The sequence below is a fragment of the Larus michahellis genome, chromosome 1, assembly GCF_964199755.1.
Source record: "Larus michahellis chromosome 1, bLarMic1.1, whole genome shotgun sequence".
NCBI classification, from domain to species: domain Eukaryota; kingdom Metazoa; phylum Chordata; class Aves; order Charadriiformes; family Laridae; genus Larus; species Larus michahellis.
In genome coordinates, this window is record NC_133896.1 from 215354722 (window position 1) to 215381118 (window position 26397).

The 26397-nt window shown below is 43.2% G+C and overlaps 1 protein-coding gene across 2 annotated transcripts in view; it reads left to right on the plus strand.

Moving 5' to 3' along the window:
* Positions 1-26397, plus strand: part of FCHSD2 (FCH and double SH3 domains 2) — a 178952-nt gene that overhangs the window by 70287 nt on the left and 82268 nt on the right. For both annotated transcript variants that reach the window (XM_074572284.1, XM_074572285.1), the window contains exons 4-5: positions 21926-22002; positions 24193-24337. In XM_074572284.1, coding sequence (XP_074428385.1) covers positions 21926-22002; positions 24193-24337 — 222 coding nt within the window. The remainder of the gene's footprint in view (positions 1-21925; positions 22003-24192; positions 24338-26397) is intronic.

The window sequence follows — 26397 nt, forward strand, 5'->3', positions numbered from 1 at the left end:
AAACTGGAACACGGGAAATTCCATCTGAACATGAGGAATTAATTCTTTATTGTGAGGGTGGCAGAGCCCTGGCACAGGCTGCCCAGAGAGGTGGTGGAGTCTCCATCTCTGGAGACATTCCAAACCCGCCTGAACGCGTTCCTGTGCCACCTGCTCTGGGTGACCCTGCTCTGGCAGGGGGTTGGACTGGATGGTCTCTGAAGGTCCCTTCCAACCCTTGCCATTCTGTGATTCTGTGAATACTACCTTTGATGTATTGATAGTCATAGAATAACTTTGCAGGATGTAATCCTGATGTTCATCGTTGTACGTACAGATAACTTAAAAGTGAACTCCAGGTTCTCATGATCACGCTGCTGTGCCATAACCTGGTTTGGTGCATCGGCCAACCTTGACAAAAAGGTTGCCCAGAGAAGCTGTGGCTGCCCCATCCCTGGAGATGTTCAAGGCCAGGTTGGACGGGGCTTGGAGCAACCTGGTCGGGTGGGAGGTGTCCCTGCCCAGGGCAGGGGGTTGGGACTGGATGATCTTGGAGGTCCCTTCCAACCCAAACCATTGTGTGATTCTATGAAGCTCGGTTTGCTTTTGGTGTGCTCTTGTCTGGCTCTTGTCTTGTGCGTTTGCCCTCAAGCAATGACTTTTTTAACACATCTGTGGGATCGAGAATAATGTTTGACACTGCTGAATGAATCCGGTCGTGGGTTTGTCACTGGTAAGGCCATACACACAGTTACTGCTGTTTATTTGATGCATAATAGTCTTAATTTTATGGCTGTTTCATCATGATTACATCCTGAAAGTCTTCTGGAAGATTTTCTGCTGCAGATTTTTTTTTTATCCATGTAACTTTTTAGATACAAGGGTAAAAGTAGTACCTACTAATCTCTGCAAAGTGAAAGTTGCGGCTAGGTCCGAAAAAAATAATGCTAAATACTTATTGAGCCTTTACTTTGAGTATGTAATAGCTGACCATACTGCAACATGAAATAGTGCAATTTCAGGTAATCTCAAATAATTTTAAGGCGCTGATGTGCCGGGATCAGTGTTGTGATGACTAATCTCGTCTCATTCTCTCCTGTGCTCAATTCATTTGTATTAGATTAATTTTGGTGTGTAACTTTTGTCTTAAAAATTTGAGGAGTTGTTACTATATTGGGTTTTTTTTTTAAGATTTTTGGTCTCTAGTTTTCCGCCCTGACGTGACAGGGTGCTGACCCGTTCAGAGGGTACCAGTGCTCCCAGACACCCCAGTAGAAGCATTTGCAGCATGATGTATTTATCTTGTTTAAATCGCTGATCTGAAAACATAATTGAAACTTCCATTTATCATTGAAGTGAAACCTTATGATAAACTGGATGGGCAAAAAACCCAAAACGTCTGTAATACTAGTGTGAACATCTGAAATATGAATCTGTTTCCAAGTAACTCCTTTCAGTCCTGTACTCAGCTACTTTCACATTAAAATTTAGTATGTTTGCTACCAGTATAGACTTTTAAATCTTTTGTTTGTGGTAATTTCAGGCTTCTCTGATTTATTTTATCATTGTATGAATAAACTCGGAGCTCAAGAGCTTGTCTTGTAACCATTAGTAAATATACAAACAAAAAGATTAACTTTGCTTATTTAAGAATAAACTTACTCTGAACCCAAAGATGTTTGACCCAAATAATCTTGGTAGGATTTTATTGCCAAGGTTCAGTCTTGCCTTTTTTCCTTTTTTTCCTTTTTTTCCTTTTTTTTTTTTTTTTTTTTTTTTTTTTTTGACCTGACCTGGAAGCAAGCCCCAGGGCATTTACCGCATCTATATTTTGAAAATGGTATAAGGACGTTGCACGTGTCTGGTGAAGAATTAGCACCCAGCCCATTCAGAAAGCAGAAAATAAATTCCAACACAATGATCTTGAAAGATGACAGAGATTTTCAGGGGTTTTTTTTTTCCCCGCTTAGCCTGCTTCAAAATGACCCGAAGCGAAGAACTCTGAGCCCTCTCTATGGTTTGATTTTCAGTACGAGAAAGCTTAATACAAACTCCACGAGGTCTGTTAAGGTCTGACACAAGCTAAGAAAAGCCAGAAAATGCCCAGTTAAGAGGAAAGGGACCATATGCTTTCCAGTCCTGAGCTGCCAAACTCAACTCCTTCCCCATTGTGTTAGTCTGTTAGAGACCAGATGGTCGGCTTCCCCCGGCGCCGGGCATTTTCTTGCTTTTCTCAGTTGTTCCATTTGTCTGATAATACCAAATCCATGAATTTCACATCTGAAAAAATAACTATGTGTGTGTGTGTATATATATATATATATATGTATAAAAGTTCCTGTGGGCGGATCTGTACTTTGCAAACGTTGAGAGTGAATACATTTATGTTGTAAATACCCAAAGACAAGCTTTCCTTCTGTTCTGGTGGCTTTTCACCAGTTGTTTTGGTTTTTTTCTGTGCAGAGATTAGCTTGATCATTTATTTCTTTCTGAATTGTTCCTGTTAAATTCTGTCTTAAATGAGCAGGAAGGAAATTTTTTGTTTTTTGTTTTTTTTAATATGAATGAAGTCAAACTGAGTTGGACTTGGATGCTCTTGGCAGCTCTTAGAACAGTTGGCTTGCCTAATAACTTCAGAGAAAAAAATATTTTCTAATAGCCTGTTTTTCCCCTTAGTGAGTGCTTTGGCACCTGTATCCTGGGCTGCGGAGGGCTTTTTTGCTACAGATGTTTGAACATGAACATGACCTTTAACACCTGTGCAGTAGTTGCAGCCGCCTGCTCTTCTGTCCTGGTGGAAAGAGAGATTTCTTTTTTAAAAAAGATAGCCTAGATTTAAGGTATCAAGATCCATTGAGATACCAAATTTACCCTTGGTAAGCTTAAAATGCTCATAAAGACAGTTTAAGGTTACTCAAACCTTACTTATAATTTTGCGTAGTCTGAATATCCGTGTTCAAAGATGTGTCTCTGCTACTGTTTGATTTAAAAAAAGACAAAACCCAGTAAACCCCCTGAAATAGATACTGGTGCGTTTTAAGACCAGGTTAAGGAATGTGGATGTCATCTCAGAAGTTACTTGCGTGACATGGAGCGGGCTTGGAGCAACCTGGTCTGGTGGGAAGTGTCCCTGCCCAGAGCAGGGGGCTGGAACTGGATGGTCTTTAAGGTCCCTTCCAACCCAAACCATTCTATGATTCTATGTATGAGGGCAAATGTTCTAGGAAAGTGCTTTTCACTAAGTAATACTACTCCTAAATTATATACTACTTCCACTGAGAGTTAATCTGGAGTTTTAGGAAGGTGGGAAATATTATATGGTGAGGGCTTTCCATAAGGGGAATGCAAAGACTGCAAAACCTGAAAAACACTGCTGCTTTTTAGAAACCGATTGTGAGCTTTGGAGCCGCTGTGCTCGGGGAATGCTGGTATCGGTGCTCGCCTTTAGACCTTGTCTAATTATTTGCAGTGGTGTCGGCATGGGACGTTCACCTGGGATCTACTGACAGCAAACTCTTTGTGGCTTCGCAGGTATTACAGGCATTGCTTACTTGTACTGGTCTACAGAAAAAGAAATCTCCAAAGATTTTTACTAAGGAGGGTATATGATTTTCATGGTCTTACAGTGGGTTTGTTCTAATTTCTTCTTTCAAAAAAAAACCAAACCCAAACCAATTCTGCCAGTCTCTTTGCAGGGATAGAACAGGAGACACTGCAACATACTGTGCAAGCTGTGCATTCAGGCCTTTGTACAGTCGAACGTACGAAAGTGTCTTTAGGGCAGACAAAGGAAATAATTGCCTAAAGCTGCAGAAAGCCGAGATTGTGGATAGCCAGCAGCGTGCCCAGGTAGCCAAGAAGGCCAACAGCATCCTGGCCTGTGTCAGGAACAGTGTGGCCAGCAGGACTTGGGGCAGTGACCGTCCCTCTGTACTGGGCACTGGTGACGCCCCACGTCGAGTGCTGTGTCCAGTTTTGGGCCCCTCACCACACAAAAAGCCATTGAGGTGCTGGAGCGTGTCCAGAGAAGGGCACCGGAGGTGGTGAGGGGTCTGGAGCACAAGTCTTGTGAGGAGCGGCTGAGGGAGCTGGGGGTGTTCAGCCTGGAGAAAAGGAGGCTGAGGGGAGACCTTCTCGCTCTCTACAACTCCCTGAAAGGAGGGGGTAGCCAGGGGGGGTCGGGCTCTTCTCCCAAGGAACAGGCCATGGGACAAGAGGAAACGGCCTCAAGTTGCCCCAGGGGAGGTTTAGGATGGATATTAGGAAAAATTATTCACTGAAAGAGTTGTCAAGCATCGGAAGAGGCTGCCCAGGGCAGTGGTGGAGTCGCCATTGCTGGAGGGATTTAAAAGCCGGGCAGACGTGGTGCTGAGGGACATGGGGTTGTGGTGGTTTTGTCAGTGTTGGGTTGATGGTTGGACTCGATGATCTGAAATGTCCATTCCAACCTGGATGATTCTATGATTCTGTCGCCATCAGCATGAGAGAAGCAGCAAGCTTGGGTTTCTAAGGTTGCCTTTTATATTCATCCTAGGAGTGTAAAATTCAATTTTGCATCTACTATTGGGAAATCTTGGCTCAACTCTGTCATCTTGGGGTACAAACGTTGACAATTTCAGGCAAACAGTTAATTTCTTATCACTGGAAGTGGAACACTGTGTGGGCACCTGGCATTTCATGCACTGCAACGTCAAGTAGGTGATGTAGTAATCATCTGATCGTGACTCAGACATTAACTGGAGTAGTAGACCATGGATTGAAGATTTTTGAGAATGTCATTTTTCATGTCAGCTCAGCTGAAAGATCGAAGAAACTTCTGTTGGTGTTGAAAAGTAGAAATTGCAAAAATTTGAGCTGTCCCACGTCATCAGTGGTATGTTGCTCTGAGTGATGCATATTAAAGACTGAAATTTGGAGTTACGGGGAGGAAACAATACTTGTATTTCATTCTTGTTGGGAATATCTTCCAAAATCCCTTGCCTGTGGAAGTGGAAGATGAGATTTTTTTTCATTCTTAAAGGCCCATGAATCCGGTTATCAGCTCACATCAGCTTGCAGATCAGCTGGTGTGAGCAGACCAGTCAGAGACTGGAAGAAACTGTCCTTGGCCACATTTCTTCTGAAACTGTGTTTCTTGAGCTGCGTAGTTTTTTCTGTGTTTCCCTGCAGGACACAATCCCATTAGTTTGTATGTCCTTAGATGAATGCAGATTCTCCCAAAAAACCACTTTGATGGAATTCCCCTGACCCAGAATGTATTTTATTCTTCCTTTTCTCCCCAACAACTCATGATCTCCACTGAAATTACTGAGAAATAGTTCATCAGTCCCTTTTTGTGGGTCAGTTTTCAAACTTCACTAAGCAGGAGAAGAAGGGAGCTTTGGTGTCTTCTCCCCTCAAATGTTGGGAATGGTGTTAGGTACAACTGGACCCATACTTACCCCCTCTGATTAATCCAGCTTTTTCACTTAGGAACTCTAGATCTTTGTTTTTCATGATTGGGTCACGGTGCCAAAAACTTACTTGCGGATGTAAGCACGTCCACTCTTCTTTCTGATTTCCAGAGAACAATTAGGTTGTTTGTTCAGCTGAAAGAGTTCTCCAGCCAAGGTGAGTCATCTCCGTTGGTTTTTAAAAATGTGCAGATCTTTGTCTCTTTGTCTTCTACACTGAAAATTCATAACGGTACTTTTTGGTACATACTGATTTGCTCAAAACAAACCAAAACTCTCAGTCAAGAGTTTAAATTCACTGGCTGAAGCAGCCTGTTATAGTCTTTACGCTACAATTAATTCTTTTACTGATCTGTCCATAACCAGACGAGCAGGGGTAAACCTTTCCTCCTCCTTGGCTGTTTTATTAGTTGGGAGAAAATAAGCTGGGGGGGTGGAGGAAGGGAAGATGGGACTGAGCAAGACTTGGAAACGATGGCAGTTTGACTGCTGAACTGGATAGGTTTGGCCTTCTGCCTCCTCACATCATCACATTTTATCGTTTAAATTCTGTGTTAGTATTTAATGTCTATATTTCATCACAAACATTGTAATATGGTCTTACTGGGATCGTCCTTTTCCAATGAGAACATGTGAAATACTCCCCAAACCCAAAAGAGCTCTGGCATCAAGGACACTGTTACAGAGAATACAAGTTTCTTGGAGAAAATGGCATTTATCAGTTAGACCGTTTGTGATGGCTGTGGGGCAGGGTGAGGTAACGGTGCTGTGGTGGGATGGGCGTACCAGGAACACTCGCAATGCCTGAATTTTGAGGGATTTTTTTAGGATTTCAGGATTCTGCCCCTCTGCTCTGGGGAGACCCCCCTGCAGTGCTGCCTCCAGCGCTGGGGCCTCAGCACAGGAGAGACACGGAGCTGTTGGAGCGGGGCCAGAGGAGGCCCCGGAGATGCTGGGAGGGCTGGAGCCCGTCTGCTGGGAGGACGGGCTGAGAGAGTTGGGGGGGTTCAGCCTGGAGAAGAGAAGGCTCCACGGAGACCTTGGAGCCCCTTCCAGTCCCTCAAGGGGCTCCAGGAAAGCTGGGGAGGGACTCTGGATGAGGGAGGGGAGCCATGGGACGAGGGGGAAGGGTTTTCCACTGAAAGAGGGGAGATTTAGATTAGAGATTAGGAAGAAATTCTTGGCTGTGAGGGTGGTGAGCCCCTGGCCCAGGTTGCCCAGAGAACCTGTGGCTGCCCCATCCCTGGAGGGGTTCAAGGCCAGGTTGGCCGGGGCTTGGAGCAACCTGGTCTGGTGGGAGGTGTCCCTGCCCAGGGCAGGGGGGTGGGATTGGATGATCTTTAAGGTCCCTTCCAACCCAAACCATTTTATGATTCCATGTAGAATTAGGTGAAACATTGTCAGTGCAAGTAAGCGTTTTCTGAGATATTCGAGGAAAAGGTCCTTTGCTTAATTAACCCAGACTACACGAGTTAATAAATATATAGCTATAGAAACAGACCTGCTGTGCACTATCTGTATTACTATTACTATTATCATCATTATCATCATCATCTTGTATTAGAGGGTGTAAGATTTCAGCAGTGCTAAATGTAGAGTTTCAGGGTTTAATGCTTAAAAGGAATGCTTGAAACAGAATGGGCAAGAAATATTAATAAAAAAACCCCACAAATCCACCAAGAAAACTGTGAAGTGTGAATAATGATAATGATTTCCAGAGCAAAATTTACCCATGTAAACTTTGCCAGACGTACCAAATACCAAAATATTCCAAATAGCAAAACATCCCAAATCCATTAAAAATATGGCATTGTGTTTTCAGGCAGATTTTTGTGTTTTCCCCCACAATATGATGCACACACTTAAACTACTGCCAAAAACGGAGTTATAAAATTTGAATATAAAAGATTACCTAATTGCTAGTTCCGTATTCTGAAGATATAACAAGCTCCGAAGCTGAATACCAAATGCAAAATTAATTTTGACACTGTCGTGTGATAAACTTTTGGAGTAGTAACATTTTGGTTGTTCTAAACCGATCGATAAATATTCTGTGAAGCCCAACAAATGTAATAGTTATCTGCCAGCTGGTTTCGGATGGGGGGCGGGGGGGGGAAGCAAGCTTTGTGCTACATAAAACACGGAGCTGTGTCCATGCTTTGTAATCCTGTGAACCTTTAATTAAGAAGTTCCCACAGAATAGAGAAGGCCGACCTGCTCGGTTGTGAAGACACTGTCAATGAATAACACCCAGCGACTTCAGAAACGGCTGGTGACGGCACTGCAGAGAAATAAAACAAACTCGGGAATGGTTTTTATGGAGCGGAAGAAAGGGAATGGAGGATATATTCCTCTGCAGATGGAGAACGGAAAGAAGTCATATTTTGCAGTCTGCTCCTAGTGCAATAAAACACAGACTCTTTCAAGAAATGCTTGTTAGTGATGAGCGTTCAGATTCATCAATTAACAGCTCTAATAACTTGGAAGAGCTGCCAGAACTCAGGTTTGCAGTCCCTCACCTTCTGAGATTCCTTACAATATATCCGGGACATTAAACGGTCGTGTTTCCACTTGTTAGGCTTTTTCAAAATATTAAATATTCAAACATTGAATTCTTGCGAATGGCATTATTAAAAAAAAAAAAAAACAACCCCGCAGGCATATTTACGGTTTATTTATAAATGGAAATGCAAAGTCACACAACAAGGATGAGAGAACCGTAATTTGACAGTCCCGGGCCTGCGGGGCTGACTCGGTGAATTCCGAAATACCATTTTCAGTAGCAGTCTGTCTCTGAAACGGGATAGAGAAGTCGCTCCCCGGCCTTTGTTTCAGTCCGATATTCCTATATGTTGTCTTTTTGGCTCCTTGAATATTTCGCGGCTTTTTGAACTAGTTCAAAGTAACTTTAAAGCAGACAAATATATTAAGGTTCTGAAGAGTGCCGGTTGGTGTGGGCACAGGATACTTTAGCAAAGTTGTTACCTTAAACTGGACTAATTTGAGTTAGGCTAAGAGATGCAAGTCTGTATTCCTGCATCCCACCGAATAACTAACTCCAATTGACCTATTCCTCTGCGTTTTTAATTTCTTAATTTTCCAAAGCGTCCGAAATGCAGCTGTACCCCCTGCCCTGGAGGGACAGTTGATCTGTCGTGAGCGTTGCTCACCTGGGGGCGAAAATAGCTCTCGCATGGAGGTGGAACCTGTTGGGCAGATTTGTCTGCAGTTTTGGAGAAAATACATCAACCTTTCAGATTTAAGAGGTGAATTGTGTCACGCTCTGAGCCAGTTTGGGGGCTGAGATGCCATTGCTGCTATTGATAAAGCCAGAGAACTCCCCTTGGCATCGTTAGGCTCCTGTATTTCTAGAAATACCTGTATATGCTCTTCACCGAGGCTGTCTGTGCTTTTTATACTTGTTGATCTTGATAAATAATCGGCTTTGTCTTTATCACCATATACATTTTGGCAGCTTGCTGTGACACTGTACTAAATGTTTTCTAGCCCACTGTTAATATTAACTTATATCAATGGCAGCTACCGAATTAGAAGTGTTTGCAAGAACAATTCTTAATTTATTTTGGCTTACATTGAAAGATACTGTCATGCTTAACATGTGTCTACCATGCTTTTATATGTTAGGGGTGGGGGTTTTTTTTAATAAGTATATCAGATAACTTGCCTATTGCTGTACATTTACTGTCTTAAATTTGTAGCTGCTGATTTCTTTGGTGGGTTTCAGCTGTATTTGATAATATAAATATTTAGTTTTAACAGATACTATCACCCTCTCTGTCTCCTGTCCCCAGTCGCTTAAACTATTATTCTTAATCATTCGCTCTTTTCTTTAAATAAACTGAAGATTAAGGGGTTTAATTTGGGTAAGGTTTTTACGCTGCTTAGTTCGTAATTCTGCATTTTATTTATAGTCTCAAACAGTGACTGCTCTTATTAGAATATTTTCATCTTTCTGTGATACTGTGCTTGCAGGCTTTGAAAGCTGCTTTTAATTGGAACTTCCCATTTATTTAATTCTTTCCTGAAACTCTGTATTTCACCGCCTCAACATTCAGCTATGTGTGTTTTACAGCCTTGTGATCAAGTGGAAGTAAAATTGGCCTGTGGAATTTTCCTTACATGAACTTCCTCAATTAACATACTACCTTTAAAGTCATATGTGTTTTTTCGAATTTTCTTAAAGTCCCCTTTCCTACAGTGTTTGTAAATCTCTAGTTTTGAAGAGTCTTGTTTTTGTTGTTGCTCAATCTGTCTTTGTGGGTGACTGATGTAGTATGCAATTTTATCATCATATTTTCAGATAATTTCCAGCCAGCATTTTCAATTTACACTTTATTTACAGAGCTTTCTACGCTTTAATGTAATTATGTAAGAAAATATATGCATTGTGTAATATTATATTCTACTATGGCTTACTTGCTCTGGTTTTAGTGTCCCGTCCAGTGTCCCGTCCAGTGTCCCAGTGGTTTTATTCTTGTACAGTTCTCTTCTTTTGCTTAATATATTCTGCGCATCTGCATGAATTGGGCAGCCTTTCGTCTCCCAGAAAATCGCTACAGAATTGACTCAACCATGAAGTGGCTTCAAAAAACGCATTTGAACTTACAGTGTGAGAAAGAGCGTATCCTGTTTTCAGTCACTTCTCTGCCATCGAGCACCGAGCGCTATTTTGACAGCAAAAGTTTTGATTTTCAGGTTCTTTTACAAACCAGGCTTAGAGCCAGTGTCAGCTGCAACATTGCTTGACCAGTCTCTTCCAAAAAAAGGTTTGATTAGATTATAAATACTTTTTTTTTTCTTTTTTTTCCCCCCTCTTTTTTTTGTGGGGGGTAGAAAAAGCATTTCCCTTTTTAGAAGGAAAAAAAATAGCAAGTGTTGATCATGACAGGCCAAAGTTATCGAGGTCAGGACAGCTGTGTTGAATGGGTTATCAAATTTGGGAGGCTAAAAAGCTGTATTAACCTTTTTGCTACTTTCTTTGACAAATATCTTGAGTCAGAAACTGGTTCCAGTGGTGGTGTGGAAAGCGTTCACACAGGGCTCTTCACATCTAACAGATGATGCTGTTAGAGCTGTTTTGCTGGAAGGATGATAAAGGTTTTTCTCTTTCAAATTCTTCCGTCAGGCAAGTGAACTCGTTAACGCCGATTTTTAATCCCTACTTCAGTCTTTGCCTACGAGATCCTGTCCTGATTCTTCTGTGTTACAGAGGCGTACATCTCACATTATTCTCCAGCCAAAAATGCTGTAGAAGTTGAAATTGTTGCCATACGCCATCAGCCACCCTTAAAATCTGAATTAAAGGAAATTTGGAATTTAAAACTACACTATATCCTCACGTTACAAAACTGGGAAGTGCCAGGTTATGGTCTCACGCAGCAAAACAGAACTTGAGGAGATAATTATGGTGAAGGTGAGAATTTGAGAAGCTGAAGGTTGGGTTTTTTTGTTCCTAATTGGTGCTTTGTTTTTTTCCTACAGCACCAGATCATGATCCTTGTCTGCCTTTCTCCCCACCAGCATGGAGCTTCCACTTCGGTGGGGGGAAACACAGAATCGTCTAGGTTGGAGGGACCTTTCAGATCATCGAGTCCAACCGTCAACCCAACTCTGCTAAAACAACCACTACCCCATGTCCCTCAGCACCACGTCTGCCCGGCTTGTAAATCCCTTCAGGGATGGCGACTCCACCACTGCCCTGGGCAGCCTCTTCCGATGCTTGACAACCTTTTCATTGTAAAAATTTTTCCTAATATCCATCCTAAACCTCCCCTGGGGCAACTTGAGGCCTTTTCCTCTTGTCCCATCGCCTGTTCCTTGAGAGAAGAGACCGACCCCCCTGGCTACCCCCTCCTTTCAGGGGGTTGCAGAGAGCGAGAAGGTCTCCCCTCAGCCTCCTTTTCTCCAGGCTGAACACCCCCAGCTCCCTCAGCCGCTCCTCACCAGACTTGTGCTCCAGACCCCTCACCAGCTCCGGTGCCCTTCTCTGGACACGCTCCAGCACCTCAGTGGCTTTTTGTGTGGTGAGGGGCCCAAAACTGGACACAGCACTCGAGGTGGGGCCTCGCCAGTGCCCAGTACAAGGGGGGCGGTCACTGCCCCAGTCCTGCTGGCCGCGCTGTTCCTGACACAGGCCAGGATGCTGTTGGCCTTCTCGGCCACCTGGGCACACTGCTGGCTCCTGTTCAGCCACTGTCGACCAACACCCCCATGTCCTTTGCCGCCGGGCAGCTCTCCAGCCACTCTGCCCCCAGCCTGTAGCGTCCATGGGGTTGGTGTGACCCAAGAGCAGGACCCGGCACTTGGCCTTGTTAACCTCTGTGTGGTAGAGGTTTGAGGCCATCCTACCCTCCAGCAGATGAACACTCCCACCCAACTTGGTGTCATCTTCAGACTTACTGAGGGTGCCCTTGTTAAAGCAATCAGTATTTCAAGAGTCAATAGAGACAGTTTTGTACCTGTTGCATGTGACATTTCTCAGCAGTTCAAACAGAAAGTTGTGCAGAGAAGAAAAAAACCCTCTACCTGACAGCAGTGCTAGTTCCAACCCCACAGCAAGTGCCTTCAAAGCCGTATTAAACAGGTGCTTTTGGCTTGTATCCCTTAAAACAGCAGAAAGTGAAGTGAGGAAGTGATAGAGATCTCTCCCATCTCCTCCTTCACAGGCAGCGCTCGCTCAGATAAGGTTTGTGCAAACGGCTTCTTTGAGACAGAGGAAGGATGTGGCATTTGTTTCGCAGAGAGCAGGGGAGACTGGTGGGTCCAGTAAGTGTAAAAGCAGTTCCTCTTCCGAGTGAATGATACAACAGCATTTGAATTTCACTTTTACACCTGATATTTGGATTATATTTTGCGTAGGTGAAGGTGCTGTGTCCTGGGAAACTGTACTTTGAATTAATGCTAGCAATCAGAGCTCTGAGTGGGGACAATCAGATGTTTAGCCACAGAATCCTAGAATGGTTTGGGTTGGAAGGGACCTTAAAGCCAGTTCCACTCCCCTGCCCTGGGCAGGGACACCTCCCACCAGCCCAGCTTGCTCCAAGCCCCGTCCAACCTGGCCTTGAACCCCTCCAGGGATGGGGCAGCCACAACTTCCCTGGGCAACCTGGGCCAGGGGCTCACCGCCCTCACAGCCAAGAATTTCTGCCTCAGATCTCATCTAAATCTCTCATTCAGTTTGAAGCCATTACCCCTCATCCTATCGCTACGTGCCCTTGTAAAAAGTGCCTCCCCAGCTTTCCCGGAGCCCCTCTAGGGACTGGAGGGGGGCTCTAAGGTCTCCCTGGAACCTGCGCTTCTCTACTGGGAGGTGTCCCTGCCCAGGGCAGGGGGGCTGGAATAGGATGATCTTTAAAGGCCCTTCCCACCCAAAGCATTCTGTGATTCTATGATTCAATGTCAGTTTGCTTGCCATATTGTACCTCCTCATAGGTTGTGGAGCTGAAAATTGCTGTGTCTGCAAGATGAGAGTCCCTTAACTTGGTGCTGGCTCTCAGTACCAGTCAGGCAGCCCCGCAGTGGAATCAGTAGAGAAAACATTTTGAAATACTCACTGGAACGTGCAATAAGACTGTTTGGCATCAACCTAGAAATTTTTTAGGAGTAATTTAGCAAAAGGCCTTGAATGACCTGGAGTATTTCTGAATGTCAGCGTATCTCTCATTTAGCAATTTAAAGTCTATACTTTAGAAAGTGAAAATAATTTATACACATGACTACTTGGCTTGGTCGTAACTCGTTTCATTCTCGTTTGTAACTTGCGCAGAGTTGGAAGGATCTGCAGTTTAGTTACAGACATGGTACCACGTCATGAAGATGACAATTATATTTTTGAGTGCCTAAAATCTGGAAGCCAAAGGCAGGAGCACTTGGAGACAAAGCAAACAATTTAAAGCTTTGCAAACCATGGTTTTACCAGTTAAAATTTATTGACCTAATCTGTCAGGATGCTCTTAATAACGGAGATACACAGATAAGGCAACTTCCAACATGTATTTTTTGCCAAGAGAAGTAGAACACTGTGGGTAAATTGGCTTGTATTAATCCCTAGGCAATATATCCATCTTGGCCTGGTGAAAGATCAGGAATATAATAGGTTTGACGATATTATAGTGAATAAATCTGAATTGGCTCTAGCTCCTGTCAGCTTGACTGCAGGGGATTTAGCCTCAGATAATTTCCCGTCTTAAGGCTGTGAGTGTTGTCTTGGAAAACTTTGAAATCTTTTTAAAAAAAGGGGCACCTTTAGTGCCTGTTTTTTTTTTAAAAGGACTGCTGAGGGAGGAAGAGTTAAGTTCTGGTTGGTTTAAATTCCTGGAAAAGCATTGCAGCAACAAACAGAAGTGTTAAGAAAAACCACTTAACACCATTTTGCTATAAATTTTTGACTTCTTTCTTTGCTGTTAGAGGGTAACAGGTCTGTAAATAGAGAGGGTGCTTGGTGTCTCGACTTTAGGGAGGTTGTCGATTCTTTCATGTGGCTGTCTAAAATGCGTGCTAGGGAAATGTGGGCTGCATAAAATGACAAAACCGTGCTGAAAAACATTGGGAAAATCATGACAATATCAACTAATTCTTTGTTAAAATCGATGAGGTTTCTTAGGGCCTGTCCTTAATCCGGGAATAGTCAACGTTATCATTAAGAGCCTGGAGGAGGGAGTAGGATGTGGACTTATTGAATTTACTGATATTATCATAGAATGGCCTAGGTTGGAAGGGACCTTTCAGATCATTGAGTCCAACCATCAACCAACCGTATTGACTTGAGATGGGCGGCAGGTGATTCTGCCAACAGGACTGAAGTTCAAAATCTCCTGGAAAAATCAGCGCACTGTCTTCCAAGTGTCGGCTCCTACATTTCAAGGAAGATTTAGACCATCTGGAGGGAGACCAGAGGAGAGCAGTGAAAAAATCATTGAGAATGAGAAAGAAAATAAACAGGTTACGAATTCAGACTGAAAAATTCAGGTTTGAATGAAGAGGAACATGTTTACTCTAAAGCCTTAAGGCAGCCTTGAAACGCTAAAAGCGTTGGAATTTTTTGATTTATCCGCTGTATAGCATACTGGAAATTGTAGTACGTGATATTAAGCACATTAGAGTAAAAATAGTTAGGGATTGGGATAAGACTTCATGAACTTCCCTGGATGGTCTTCCCTGGTGTAGGACCGTCCCTCCTTGGACCTGGGGACCGTCATGTGGATCGGCCTTTTGCCTTTCCTTTCTGTAGGATCTCAGATACTCCTTCTACCAGTGAATAAACAATTCTTGGCAGTTTGTTTTATTTTTTCAAATCTCTTTTATGGATTGAATATAGAAAATAATGCTAAACTCCTGGAGCAAGATGTTTTGGAAAGAATTAAGAGGCTTCCAGTGATGTAACGGTTTTAACTCTTGACTTTAACTTGACAAAAGAACAAACCCCACAAAGATTTGACGTTTCCTTTGCTAAGCCTGATTGCTGTAAATTAATTTTTCAGCTTTCCCCTTTGTTTTCCTTTGCCTTCTTGTCATGCTTCAAATATCAAAAAATGCGAAATGGAGCAGCTCGGAAAGAGATTGCGAATGACAGAACGAAACTCCTTATTTTCTGGAACTGGAAGCATCAAATGGTAGGAAGGAGAAGCAGCGTGATTGGAGACGGAGCTTTCCATTAGATAACCAGCCTTTTGTAATGTTTCTGGGGAGTTTTACGATTGATGCTGCCAGGCATGCGGAAACCTCTTTTATTGATCGTTTAACCGTATTAAAGGCAATTTAGATAAACAGTCCCGCCATAGTTCTGATCTGCGCCTTTTGGAAAGTATTAGGGTGCTCTGTAGAAGTCCGTGTGCTGCCTGTTATGTGGTTTGTTTTCATTTTTATTTGTGCTGCAGCAGCGCTTTAGTCACGGTCTCGTTGCCGAAGGGCCCTGGGGAAGCTCCGAGCAAAAATAATTGTGTCTGACAGTGTTTTTGTCATCAGCTTATAATGTAAATTGGACCGAGTCATATCCTGCGTGGAATCCCTGAATTGAGTCCGTGCAGAACGGCGTTCGTTCTTATTAAATCGTTAAAGGTTTTATTGAATCTAGCTCTAGTAAATAAAATACCACTTTAAATAATGGCTGTGAACGCTTAATAACTATCTGGGAATTTAATATTGAGACTAAATTGTTCTTCTGTATTCTCCGTGTTCCTCCTCACCACGCAGACTGCATTGCGTTTTCCGTTCCCACACCTTCCCTTCTCCCTGTCCAAATGTTTTGAAGAGATTGGCGACAGCGTTAAATATGTTTCAAGTTACTCCTCAAGCTTGTGAAAAAAAAAACCCCAGCTGTATGATTGATAAAGCTGTCTACTAAATTTTTGGCACTAAGTACCTCGCTGTTTCGGTGAGTCAGACTCCTTGAGCTAAAGACACGTAAAATCGCAGTGATTTAAGGAAATAATCAGGGATCGGGGAAGCACGAGCATCTGAAATGTCTTTTTTGGGATGCATCTTCTTTTTTTTCATTTTGGTAGTAGAAGCATTCTTCAAAATGCAGAAATTTGTCGTAGCTCAGCTGTGCGGGGTTTTTTTTTTCCCTTCTCTTTTTGGAGGATTCTCTGTGTATGGTGGTTTCTCTTCATTCCCAGCCAGTCTTAACTCTCTGACAACTGAAAATGGGATTTTAGAACTGTCTGATCTCAGTCAAACTGCTGTTTTTACAATGACAAGGAAGTCTTAGTGTAAGTCTCCATCCTATTTTTGAAGAACCAGCAGTACTGAAATAAAATAGAATTTTCCATCTTACACGCAAGTCAATAATAATAATGGTCCAACATTGCTGAACTCTTTTGTTTTTTTCATTTAAAAATAAAACAAAACACAGCCCTCTCGCTCATGAGCAATGGATGGGCCTGATAATAAGAATTTATCCATAATAAAACTATTACTTTTTCTTGGTGCTATGGGAGAGCCTGAAGTTGCCGGTGTTGAACTTCTGAAGTTGGGAATAACCTCGCTCCTCCCCGAGAAATCGAGTAAAGAGAGAGATGCTCGAAACCTCTCCCTCCTGGAGGGTTTGCCTGCCAGAAGAGCGCTCAGCAAACAAAATAATGCCACTTAGCGAACAAAATAATGCCACTTAGCGAACAAAATAATGCCACTTAGCGAACAAAATAATGCCACTTAGCGAACAAAATGATGTCAGAAAGCTGCTGCGGCGGCACGTAACACATAGGAGTGATCTCAAGGGTCGGTCAAGCAAATTGCCGTGCCCACATCCATGGCAGGGGGGTGGGGGGGAAGCGTTATTTTTTGTTACCCGTCAGTGATCAGCGCTTGGAAAAGTTACACTTCAAACTAGAAAAATGGTGTATTAACATCATGTAGTAGCTAATGGATATTAAACATACGGGACATCATCTTCCCATCTCGGACTTGGTTTCGGGTAGGAACTCTCCCCATTTCTCCTGCTTTAATTCTCCTTTCCATCTTCTCCCTCGCTGGCTGTTTCAGGGTCCCGGCTCCGCTGGGAATGGCCTGGTCGGAGAAGGCTTTGCCATCAGAGACTTGTCGGAGCAGCCGCTCTCACTGTGCCCTCCTTGTCCACCAGCCCGAGGTCTTACCTCCTGGCCGGGCTTCTCCTCCCACCCGTTGCCTTTTTTCCCCTCTCGCAGGGATTATTTGGGCCGTTTGCTTAGAGCCTGTGCTGGAGCTCCTTGGATTGCTGAATATTAGGGATTACTCAGAAGACAATATTTCTGTCATTCTTCTCAATTCATGGTTCCTTTTTTTCTGAGACAATAATAGCAGAGCGTAGATTTATTTGTAGAAATGAAAGCTATAAAGGGTTGGTTGATGGATTTTGGTCTGATAAAGAGAAGTGATCAAAATGATGCAAGATACTGAAACCACCTAAATGAAGAGCAGCACTAAATTTGTCCTGTTGATAGATATTTTCCAAAGCTCGGTGTTACACCAGCTGGCGTCTACCATGCTTTCTGCAATCAGTAATAGATTTTAGGGGACCTGGCTGTCATCAGCACCTCTCAAGGATTGCAGATAAAGATATTAGGACTGCTTTGAAAAGCATCGTTAATGTGTCTTTTTAAAAGCCGCATACTTTTCTATCAATGATCTTTTAATTCGGAACATCTTTCCCCTTCCTTTTCTGTTGGTAATTACTTACTTTCCGTTATAGCAATTTGTTATTATTTTTTTCTTCCCCCAATATCTGTCTCAACCGGCCTTATCAGAAAACACCAGTAATAAACTTGAGGTAAGGTCGGGCGATCAACTCAAATAGGAGCCATAGCGCTGGGAAACACGAATTTGAGCATACGTGAAGCTCTGCTGCTTTTTTTGATGCTCTTCCCCTTCAGCAGAATTTCATTTCTAGGTGTTGATTCCCTTGGATGATCGATTGACACAATTTTATGTCCCCATCCATCCATCTGCTGGGCAGATTTGCAACCAGTTGAGGTTCCCATGAATGTGTAATATTAATGTGTGCGTAGCATAGCGATACAACGTGCGTTTTGATGGGGAGGAGGAAGGGAAAACCAAGACATGGAGGAAGGATATATGTCTTTTTCAAATGAGTTAAAATTAGTTTTATGTGACAGCCAGTCTGTTTATACTATTTTATATGTATCCTGTTAATAACACACACAAGCAGAATCGCCCAAGTGCGTTTGTTTCGGCAAAGGGTGAGCGGAGGTTGCACAGTGCTTGCAGGGCATTTCAGACATTTTTTGACTTTTCGTGTCAATAATTATAGATTAAAAATAGCGTACTTTGAAATAAATCGATTGTAATTACCATTCAAAAATAATTAACGGAACTTTTTTTTCAAATTCAGTGATACACACCTTGGAATGAAGTGGAAAAATGAAATCAAAAAACCTTCTTGTTTCGCAGCCATCAGAGAGACTATTACTGTTGTTTTGGTGAACTACGGCTTTACGTATTTATGCTAAAAATTGTTTTAGTGTTTCTTCAGACACAAAGGTTTGGAAGGAAGCCCCCTGCCTGTGGGACACAGAGCTGACGAGCCACACGGTGCCTGGGGATGCAGATGCACCCACCTCGCAATATCACTTCCCCAGAATGGGATTTTTAAGTCATAGACTCACAGAATGGTTTGGGTTGGAAGGGACCTTAAAGATCTCCCAGTTCCAACCCCCTGCCCTGGGCAGGGACACCTCCCACCAGCCCAGCTTGCTCCAAGCCCCGGCCAACCTGGCCTTGAACCCCTCCAGGGATGGGGCAGCCACAGCTTCTCTGGGCAACCTGGGCCAGGGGCTCACCACCCTCACAGCCAAGAACTTCTGCCCGAGATCTCAGCTCAATCTCCCCTCTTGCAGTGGAAACCCCTTCCCCCTCGTCCCATGGCTCCCCTCCCTCATCCAGAGTCCCTCCCCAGCTTTCCTGGAGCCCCTTGAGGGACTGGAAGGGGCTCCAAGGTCTCCCCGGAGCCTTCTCTTCTCCAGGCTGAACCCCCCCAACTCTCTCAGCCCGTCCTCCCAGCAGAGGGGCTCCAGCCCTCCCAGCATCTCCGGGGCCTCCTCTGGCCCCGCTCCAACAGCTCCGTGTCTCTCCTGTGCTGAGGCCCCAGAGCTGGAGGCAGCACTGCAGGGGGGTCTCCCCCGAGCGGAGCAGAGGGGCAGAATCCCCCCCCTCGCCCTGCTGCCCACGCTGCTGGGGATGCAGCCCAGGCTGCGGGGGGGTTTCTGGGCTGCCAGCGCACATTGACGGCTCATGTTGAGCTGCTCAAGTCATGATACTCCGACTATCTGTAGTCCAGTGAAACTGAGAGGGAGGAGAACTTTTATGGATTTCACTCAACCTTGGATGGGGATTTACGTCGTGATTTTTGATAGCACCTTTACTCAGTGAAGCTCTATCCCATTCTTTAAAGTTAATGTTTAAAGAAACATTAAGGAAATGTGTCCTTACACAATACTGAAATCAGGAGCGCACTCTGCACGGTCTTCCTTTCCTGCCTCTCTACAAATTTATTCTTGCGTTGAAATATCTTTCTCTCAAGCCGGTTAAACGTGATCGATGTGCACCTTCAAGGAAGAAAGAAGCATGTTCCTGGGCTGCGGGCGATGCCAAAGGTTAAACAACCAGTTGATTTCCCCGCTTGATCCCAACAGTGGTTGTCTTTGTTTCCGTCCAGCGAAACAAGAAGCGTTATTGAGACCAGAACAAGGAAGTTCTCATACAAAAAGGTTACGTTCAGCATAAAGTTTAAGAAAGCAAACCTACTGTACTGGTCTAATTAAAACCCGCGGGTTCGCCTACGGCAGTTTTGTATGAAAAGCCAAGGTGTGGTTTATCGGTTTTTATGAACAAACACTAAATAATCAAACACCTTCACTCTGCAGCTGGAGCCCTTTCCAGCCTTTCATTGATTTTGGTGGCGAGCTTGGTCGCTTTGGAAATAAACGGTTACTCACCAGTTGTAGAGTTGATTTGCTGACATCAGCAAGAGGGTTTCTGTGTGCAAAATGCCTTTATTTATCCCTCTTGTGACTTTTCTGCGTCTTTAATTTTGGCATAGCTTGTCCTCAGCTGTCAGTGGGCTTTTTTTTTTTGGTGGTTAGTTTTGTGTTTGTGAACGTTTGTTGCGTCTTGGGGCAGATCTCGTAGGTGGGGTCTGATGCGGAAGGGATGGAAACCTGAAAATAACACCAGGTGGGGGGTACCTAATAAAGCTCCGTATCTCATCACAAATTGCTCTGCCAGAGTTAGAGGAGATGTTATTTTTCCTTTTATCTGGATTTTTTAACAGCTACTTAATACAATTTGTGCATTTTTTTTTTTTTAATGGAAGAAATTGCGATGGAAATTCACGAATTTATAGTTAAAGGCATAACTTTACCTGTGGAAAGTATTGCTGACTGTACACATGAACGTGTCAGAATGAAATATTGATGTGGCATTTGAAAATGATCCTTAACTGAGCAAAAAGAGCACTAGAAATCAGGGAAGGTAACCGGGGAAGATGTGGAAGCTCAGAATGGGAAATAGCAGCACAGTGGGATGCGTGTTCATGAGTTACGCGTTAAGAAATTGGCTTCACGAGGACTATTAGTGTAAACCTGTCTGTAAGCATCGTTCACACCGAAAACTGGTACCCACCTCAGCAGAGGGGCTTGGGAGTTGGACTCTTAAGGTGAAATAGATATATTTAATATGAGGGAGCGTAAGTTTTCCGCTAATGATATATTAGGAACAATTAATATTTTTTGATGTGAAAGTGTCAGTCGGATTGTAAGCTCGGTAGTAAATTTGAGCATCGAATGGGCTGGTAAGACAAGAATGGAACCCGGGTCTGCTTTTTGAGGTTCTTCTGATATTTTTCTCTAAGAGCACTCAAAGGCTGTCCCATCAGGCAACAGCATCTGGAATATAGATTGGAAAATGTAAATAAATGGTACTGTGCCATGTTTCTCGTTTGGTGGGTTGTATGCGAAGGTGTCTCACTCCAGGCTTTTCCCCGGGATCCGCTCTTCTGGAAAGCAACTGTGGCATTGATTTTTCTTAACTCGAAAGGAAATTTCAACCCAGGTCTCCCACTTGTTTGCTAAATAGACTTTTATACAAAAAGAGAGTGCTCCTCCGGTGATGGCTCTCTTGAAGAAGCAGGAACGCTGCTCGGTGTTCATAAACCCGTTATCCGACTCCGCGAGCTGGATAATATCCATCCTCTTTTCCATTTGCTGGTACTCAGTTTGTAAGTGATACATGAAATGAGATTAGGAGCCGAAGGAGGGAGCGCTGCGGCGGCGACTCCCCTCCCTCCCGTTGTTTACGAATTCCACATTGCTGCTCTCTGAGCCTGAGTATGAAAATGCTGTTATTGATTTTTCTCAGACCGCGCAAAGTGAAATGCAGAGACTAAAGAGGGTTATTAACGTTAATAATTAAAAATGAACTGCATTTTTCAACCTCCAGTGTATCGTAATCCTCTGAGGAAGGGCTTGATCCTGGGATCGAGCTTCTCCACTTGACTGATAACGGTGCGGACATGACTGATCAGAGTTGGGCACGTAAATGACCGGATATTTTGTCGCTTCTCAGAACCCCATGGCCTCATTGGGTTAAATCAAGATCTTCATTCTCCGAACTGTGACAAATTGAGGCATTTTGCAACATTCCTTCCTCTGATTCTGCCACACGCTGCCCAGACGTCTTCTGTGTTACTGGTTTTACTGGCCATAGTCACATGCAAAAGGATTTTTCGGTGTAAATCTCAGTAGATTCAGAGTCCCTCTGAATTAAAACGTTAACATGAAACTCATTGATTTTTCTCAAGAGAAACTAAAGTCAAAAATACAGAAAAGGGTAAAAGTAAGTCTTGCATTGTAGTATGCTAATACTGTACATCGATTACTTCTTTATATGTCAGCTTATCATTTGTCTGATATAGCAGCAAAAATGTTATTTTAGATACCTCTTATTTTTAACTTTTTTGGTTTTATTCCTTGTTTTAACAGAGCATTCAGAAGCTGGCTAGCCAATACTTGAAGAAGGACTGGCTTGGAATGAAAGCTGATGAACGAAGTGATTATAGGTAATTTAACAGTTGGATATCTCGAAATGGCTGTGTTTATTTTCAATTGGTGTAATTATTTTACTCAACAACGAAACGCTGCTCTTCTGTAGTTAAAGTTGTTTTTTTTTTCTTTGTGGTAGAGCATTGCCAGTTAAAAACGAAGCTTTGTTTTCCCCTGAAATTCCGAGATTGGTCTTAAGTAGACGTTTATTACTTGAATAATTTAGGAAGACGGGAAAAACAAAATGGCAAGACCGGACAACAACTGTAATTGCGCACTTTGTTTGGGTATTAATGCTTGTATCTGAATATATATTTTAGTAAATAGCTTTACGGTTAGAGTAATAAGCGTGTGGATTTCTTCGTAGGAAAAGACAGCAACGCATTTCTTTTTAGGAGGTCGCCCCTCAGGAAGATCCCATCTGACAGCAAGGAGGAGGCAAAGCAAGACACAGTTGTTTACAAAACTTAATGTCATTAACATGAAAGGTGGATCATAACATCAAAACAGGAACGAGTTAGTTGCTGAAAGCCTCACGCCTATGAGTAATACCTCCTAAATATTTTGAAAAAGTTTGAAGATACTTTATTTTGATGCGTTCTTTGTATTCTGACAAACGTTATTTCAAACAGGAAGAAGCTGCTGATAGGTTTGTGTTTTGGACTTTCAGTAACTTCACACCACTTGTGTCTCTAAGAAGAAATAAACTGGATTATTAGTCATAAGAGTATCTAAAATGCTCCCATACCACACAGACAGACCCCTCCTACCTGCAGTTTGCTCCCCACTCAGCAAGTCTTTCTTCTGCCTTCGGTGCCATCAGATACACCCACAGTGCCCAGAGGTCTTCTCCAAACACCTGCCACCCCCTCCCTCCCTATCACCGACTCCTTGGGCTCCAGCAGTTTTCCTTTCTGCCAGCTGCAGGGCACATATTCTCGCCTTCTTCCCCCGCTCTCCTGCTCCACCTTCTCCTTCTGATGCAGGCACTTCTAAGCTTTTCTGGTGAATTACTGGGACCCTGAAAAGCTCATTACACAGCTATGGTTGTTGCTTTTAGCCTCTTACAGGTGATGTCTTTGGCCCCTCACTCAAGGAAAGACACTGAGATTCTGGAGCGAGTCCAGAGAAGGTCAATGAAGCTGGTGAGGGGTCTAGAGAAGGCCAACAGCATCCTGGCCTGTATCAGCAGTAGCATGGCCAGCAGGACTGGGGCAGTGATGGTCCCCCTGTACTGGGCACTGGTGAGGCCCCACCTCGAGTGCTGTGTCCAGTTTTGGGCCCCTCACCACACAAAAAGCCATTGAGGTGCTGGAGCATGTCCAGAGAAGGGCACCAGAGGTGGTGAGGGGTCTGGAGCACAAGTCTTGTGAGGAGCGGCTGAGGGAGCTGGGGGTGTTCAGCCTGGAGAAAAGGAGGCTGAGGGGAGACCTTCTCGCTCTCTGCAGCTCCCTGAAAGGAGGGGGTAGCCAGGGGGGGTCGGTCTCTTCTCCCAAGGAACAGGCGATGGGACAAGAGGAAAAGGCCTCAAGTTGCCCCAGGGGAGGTTTAGGATGGATATTAGGAAAAATTTTTACAATGAAAAGGTTGTCAAGCATCGAAAGAGGCTGCCCAGGGAAGTGGTAGAGTCGCCATTGCTGGAGGGATTTAAAAGCCGGGCAGACGTGGTGCTGAGGGACATGGGGGAGTGGTGGCTTTGTCAGCGTTGGGCTGATGGTTGGACTCGATGATCTGAAAGGTCCCTTCCAACCTGGACAATTCTAAGATTCTCTGAAGGAATGACAGGTAGCTGAGGCAACATTGATGAGCCATCTGTAACTATTTGCTTGATTGCAAAACGCCCAAAATCACAAAATCCATGATCTTATAAAAAATTTGTCAGCATCTGCTCTGGCTTTGGCTGCTGGGTTCTGTAGGGTCTGTTCCATTGGAGCAACCATTTTAACTGGAAATGTTTGCCAAAAAATTGAATCCCAAAACAGGGACAGGAGGGAAAAATTTTACTTTTGGTAGAACTGCGGTTAAATTTTTTCTTCGAAGTGCAGGTATTTGCTAGATCAGCATGAAGTATAGTGCTTTATCGTGATTTTTTAAAGCAATCCTTTGAAGAATTATGCTACTGTTATTTAAACCAACCCATATTTTCAGTATAATGCCTTGTCTCCCTTCCTTCCTATGCTCAGACTTTCTGTGTTTCACTGTTTTAGGAGCATGTACTCAGTTTGGAGATCGCTTTTGGAAGGCACGATGCAAGTGGCCCAATCCCGACTCAATATCTGCGAGAACTATAAAAACTTAATTTCTGAACCAGCCAGGACTGTACGGTGCTTTAAGGAACAGCAGCTGAAGAAGGTATTTGTGCTTTTATAAGTTCTTGAAGCTTTTGTTGGGTTTATTTAGAAACAAAAGTTGTTGTTAGAAATCTTTTAGTATAGTATTTCTAAAATATGTATGTGCTTTTCAGTCTCCCTAAGCGTGTTGTTACAGAAGTGAAGAGCCAGCTTGTTGAAGATCCAAGCTGTGTTATCTGACATTAAAATTGCTTGGAAATGAGCCTTTCAAAATGTGATACCCGCTTGGTCAAAACTATCGCTGCAAATCTCCCGTCACGCTGTGGCAATTGCGTAATTGAATTGGTTTTGCCGTGACAGTTGCAAGTGGGTTTTGGTAGAAATAGGTTCTGATTTTAGAGAAAAGGCCTATCTCAAACACGAAAGAACGACTTGTGCCATCTTCAAGATGTGGAATGCAGGTTTTTCAGCCACCTCCTCTAAAGGTATCACATGTAAGTATTCCAAAAGTTGCTATAATTGATCGGTTAATCCTTGCGAAGAAAATAGCTTAGTTCAAGGAAAAAAAGTAAGCTTGACTTTAAGTTAATTGGTTATTACATTTTAAAGCCGTTTATGTCTTGAGAGCTCTCTACCGTACCTCTTAATACATGATGCGTTTCAAATAAACTATGATCTCACATCTCTTTTCATAAGGCGGTAAGGAATATTTTAAAAATAGTCATGTGTATTTGCGTAAAGCTAGGTGCTCTTCATTTTTAATTATTTTCTGTTTGTGTTCGGCGGATTTTGCTGCAGTGAGGAGAAAGCCTCCTGTTTTTATTAAACAATGAGCATAGTTTATAAGAGGTTTACAAAAAGCATACATTTTTGGAAGTTTTTGAGAATGATTTTTTGGAAATGCTCGCTGTGTGGCTTAGACAAAGCTTAACATAAGGAGGGAAGTAGAAATATTGGTGGAACGGACTTTGCAAGTGTCTCGGCTATTAGTTGGCACTTGTAAATATTCCCTCCCTACGTTATCACTGAGCATTTACTAGTGTCGCCGCTGGCTTTAATTTGAGGTAGGCTGAACCATCCACTCAAGGTAAAAGACAGAAAAACCCAATGCAGAAATTTCGGGTTCGTTTGCTAAAAGGTGACAACAGCTAGTTGTAACTTCCCTAGTTAAATACTCTAACGCAGTATTTTGTAAAACGCGTGGCTACAAACTTTTAAACAGATGTTAGCGTAACATGAGCTCTCCCTTTCTGAACAAACTGTTATACAGCTCTCAGAAGCACGTGGAGTATCTGTTTTTTCTGGAGGAAAAATTAACTTTATTAACGTTGTTTTATTGTCCTGGGGAATTTTATTTTTCTGTGAAGCTTTCCAAACAATGCCGTAGCAATTTTATAGTATCTTTACTGGGTAAATAACCTCCAGTTTTGTTCTTCTGCAAATGCTGATAGTTCGGTGTTTATGAGTCAGCTGTAGAAGTGAGGACCACTTCTTTAAATTTATATAAATGATAGAAGTTCCATTTTTCCCGCACTTTTGAGTTAGCAGAACAAGTTATTGCAATTAGCAGGGCAGTACTGCGGGTTCCAAGTAGTCTAACAGCGATACGCTTTTTCCACAACGTGGAATAACCATCCACTTGGTATTAATTTCTCTCCACAACGAATCTCGTGGTTCGTGCAGTGCAGTCTCTCACCCTTTCCCTTGGATTTCCAAACAGATAAATGATAAATTACACTGACCTCCATCCAGGCAAAAGCTTATCGAAATTGAAATTCAGAGTCAGTAAAATACTGGTAACGTTGCACTTGGAATGCCCATCTAACATCGAGTTTCTATCAGAAGCAGCGTCTCCTACCAAGACTGCAGTAGGTATTGAGTTGCTCCTGATGAGATGTCATCTTTATTTTCCAGATGTTTCTGTAAACCTTTACTTCCTCGGCTGGGTAGCATATAGAAACTCCTTTTTTTATGAGCTGTTTTAATATTAAACTTGAACAATTTCAGAAAACCTCACCATAATTTGCTGAAAAATATTGTTAAGTTGCACAGTGACTCTGGAGGAGGGGTAATAAATGTGTCTCCTGTAGACCACACCTGACCTATTAAGAAAACTGATCC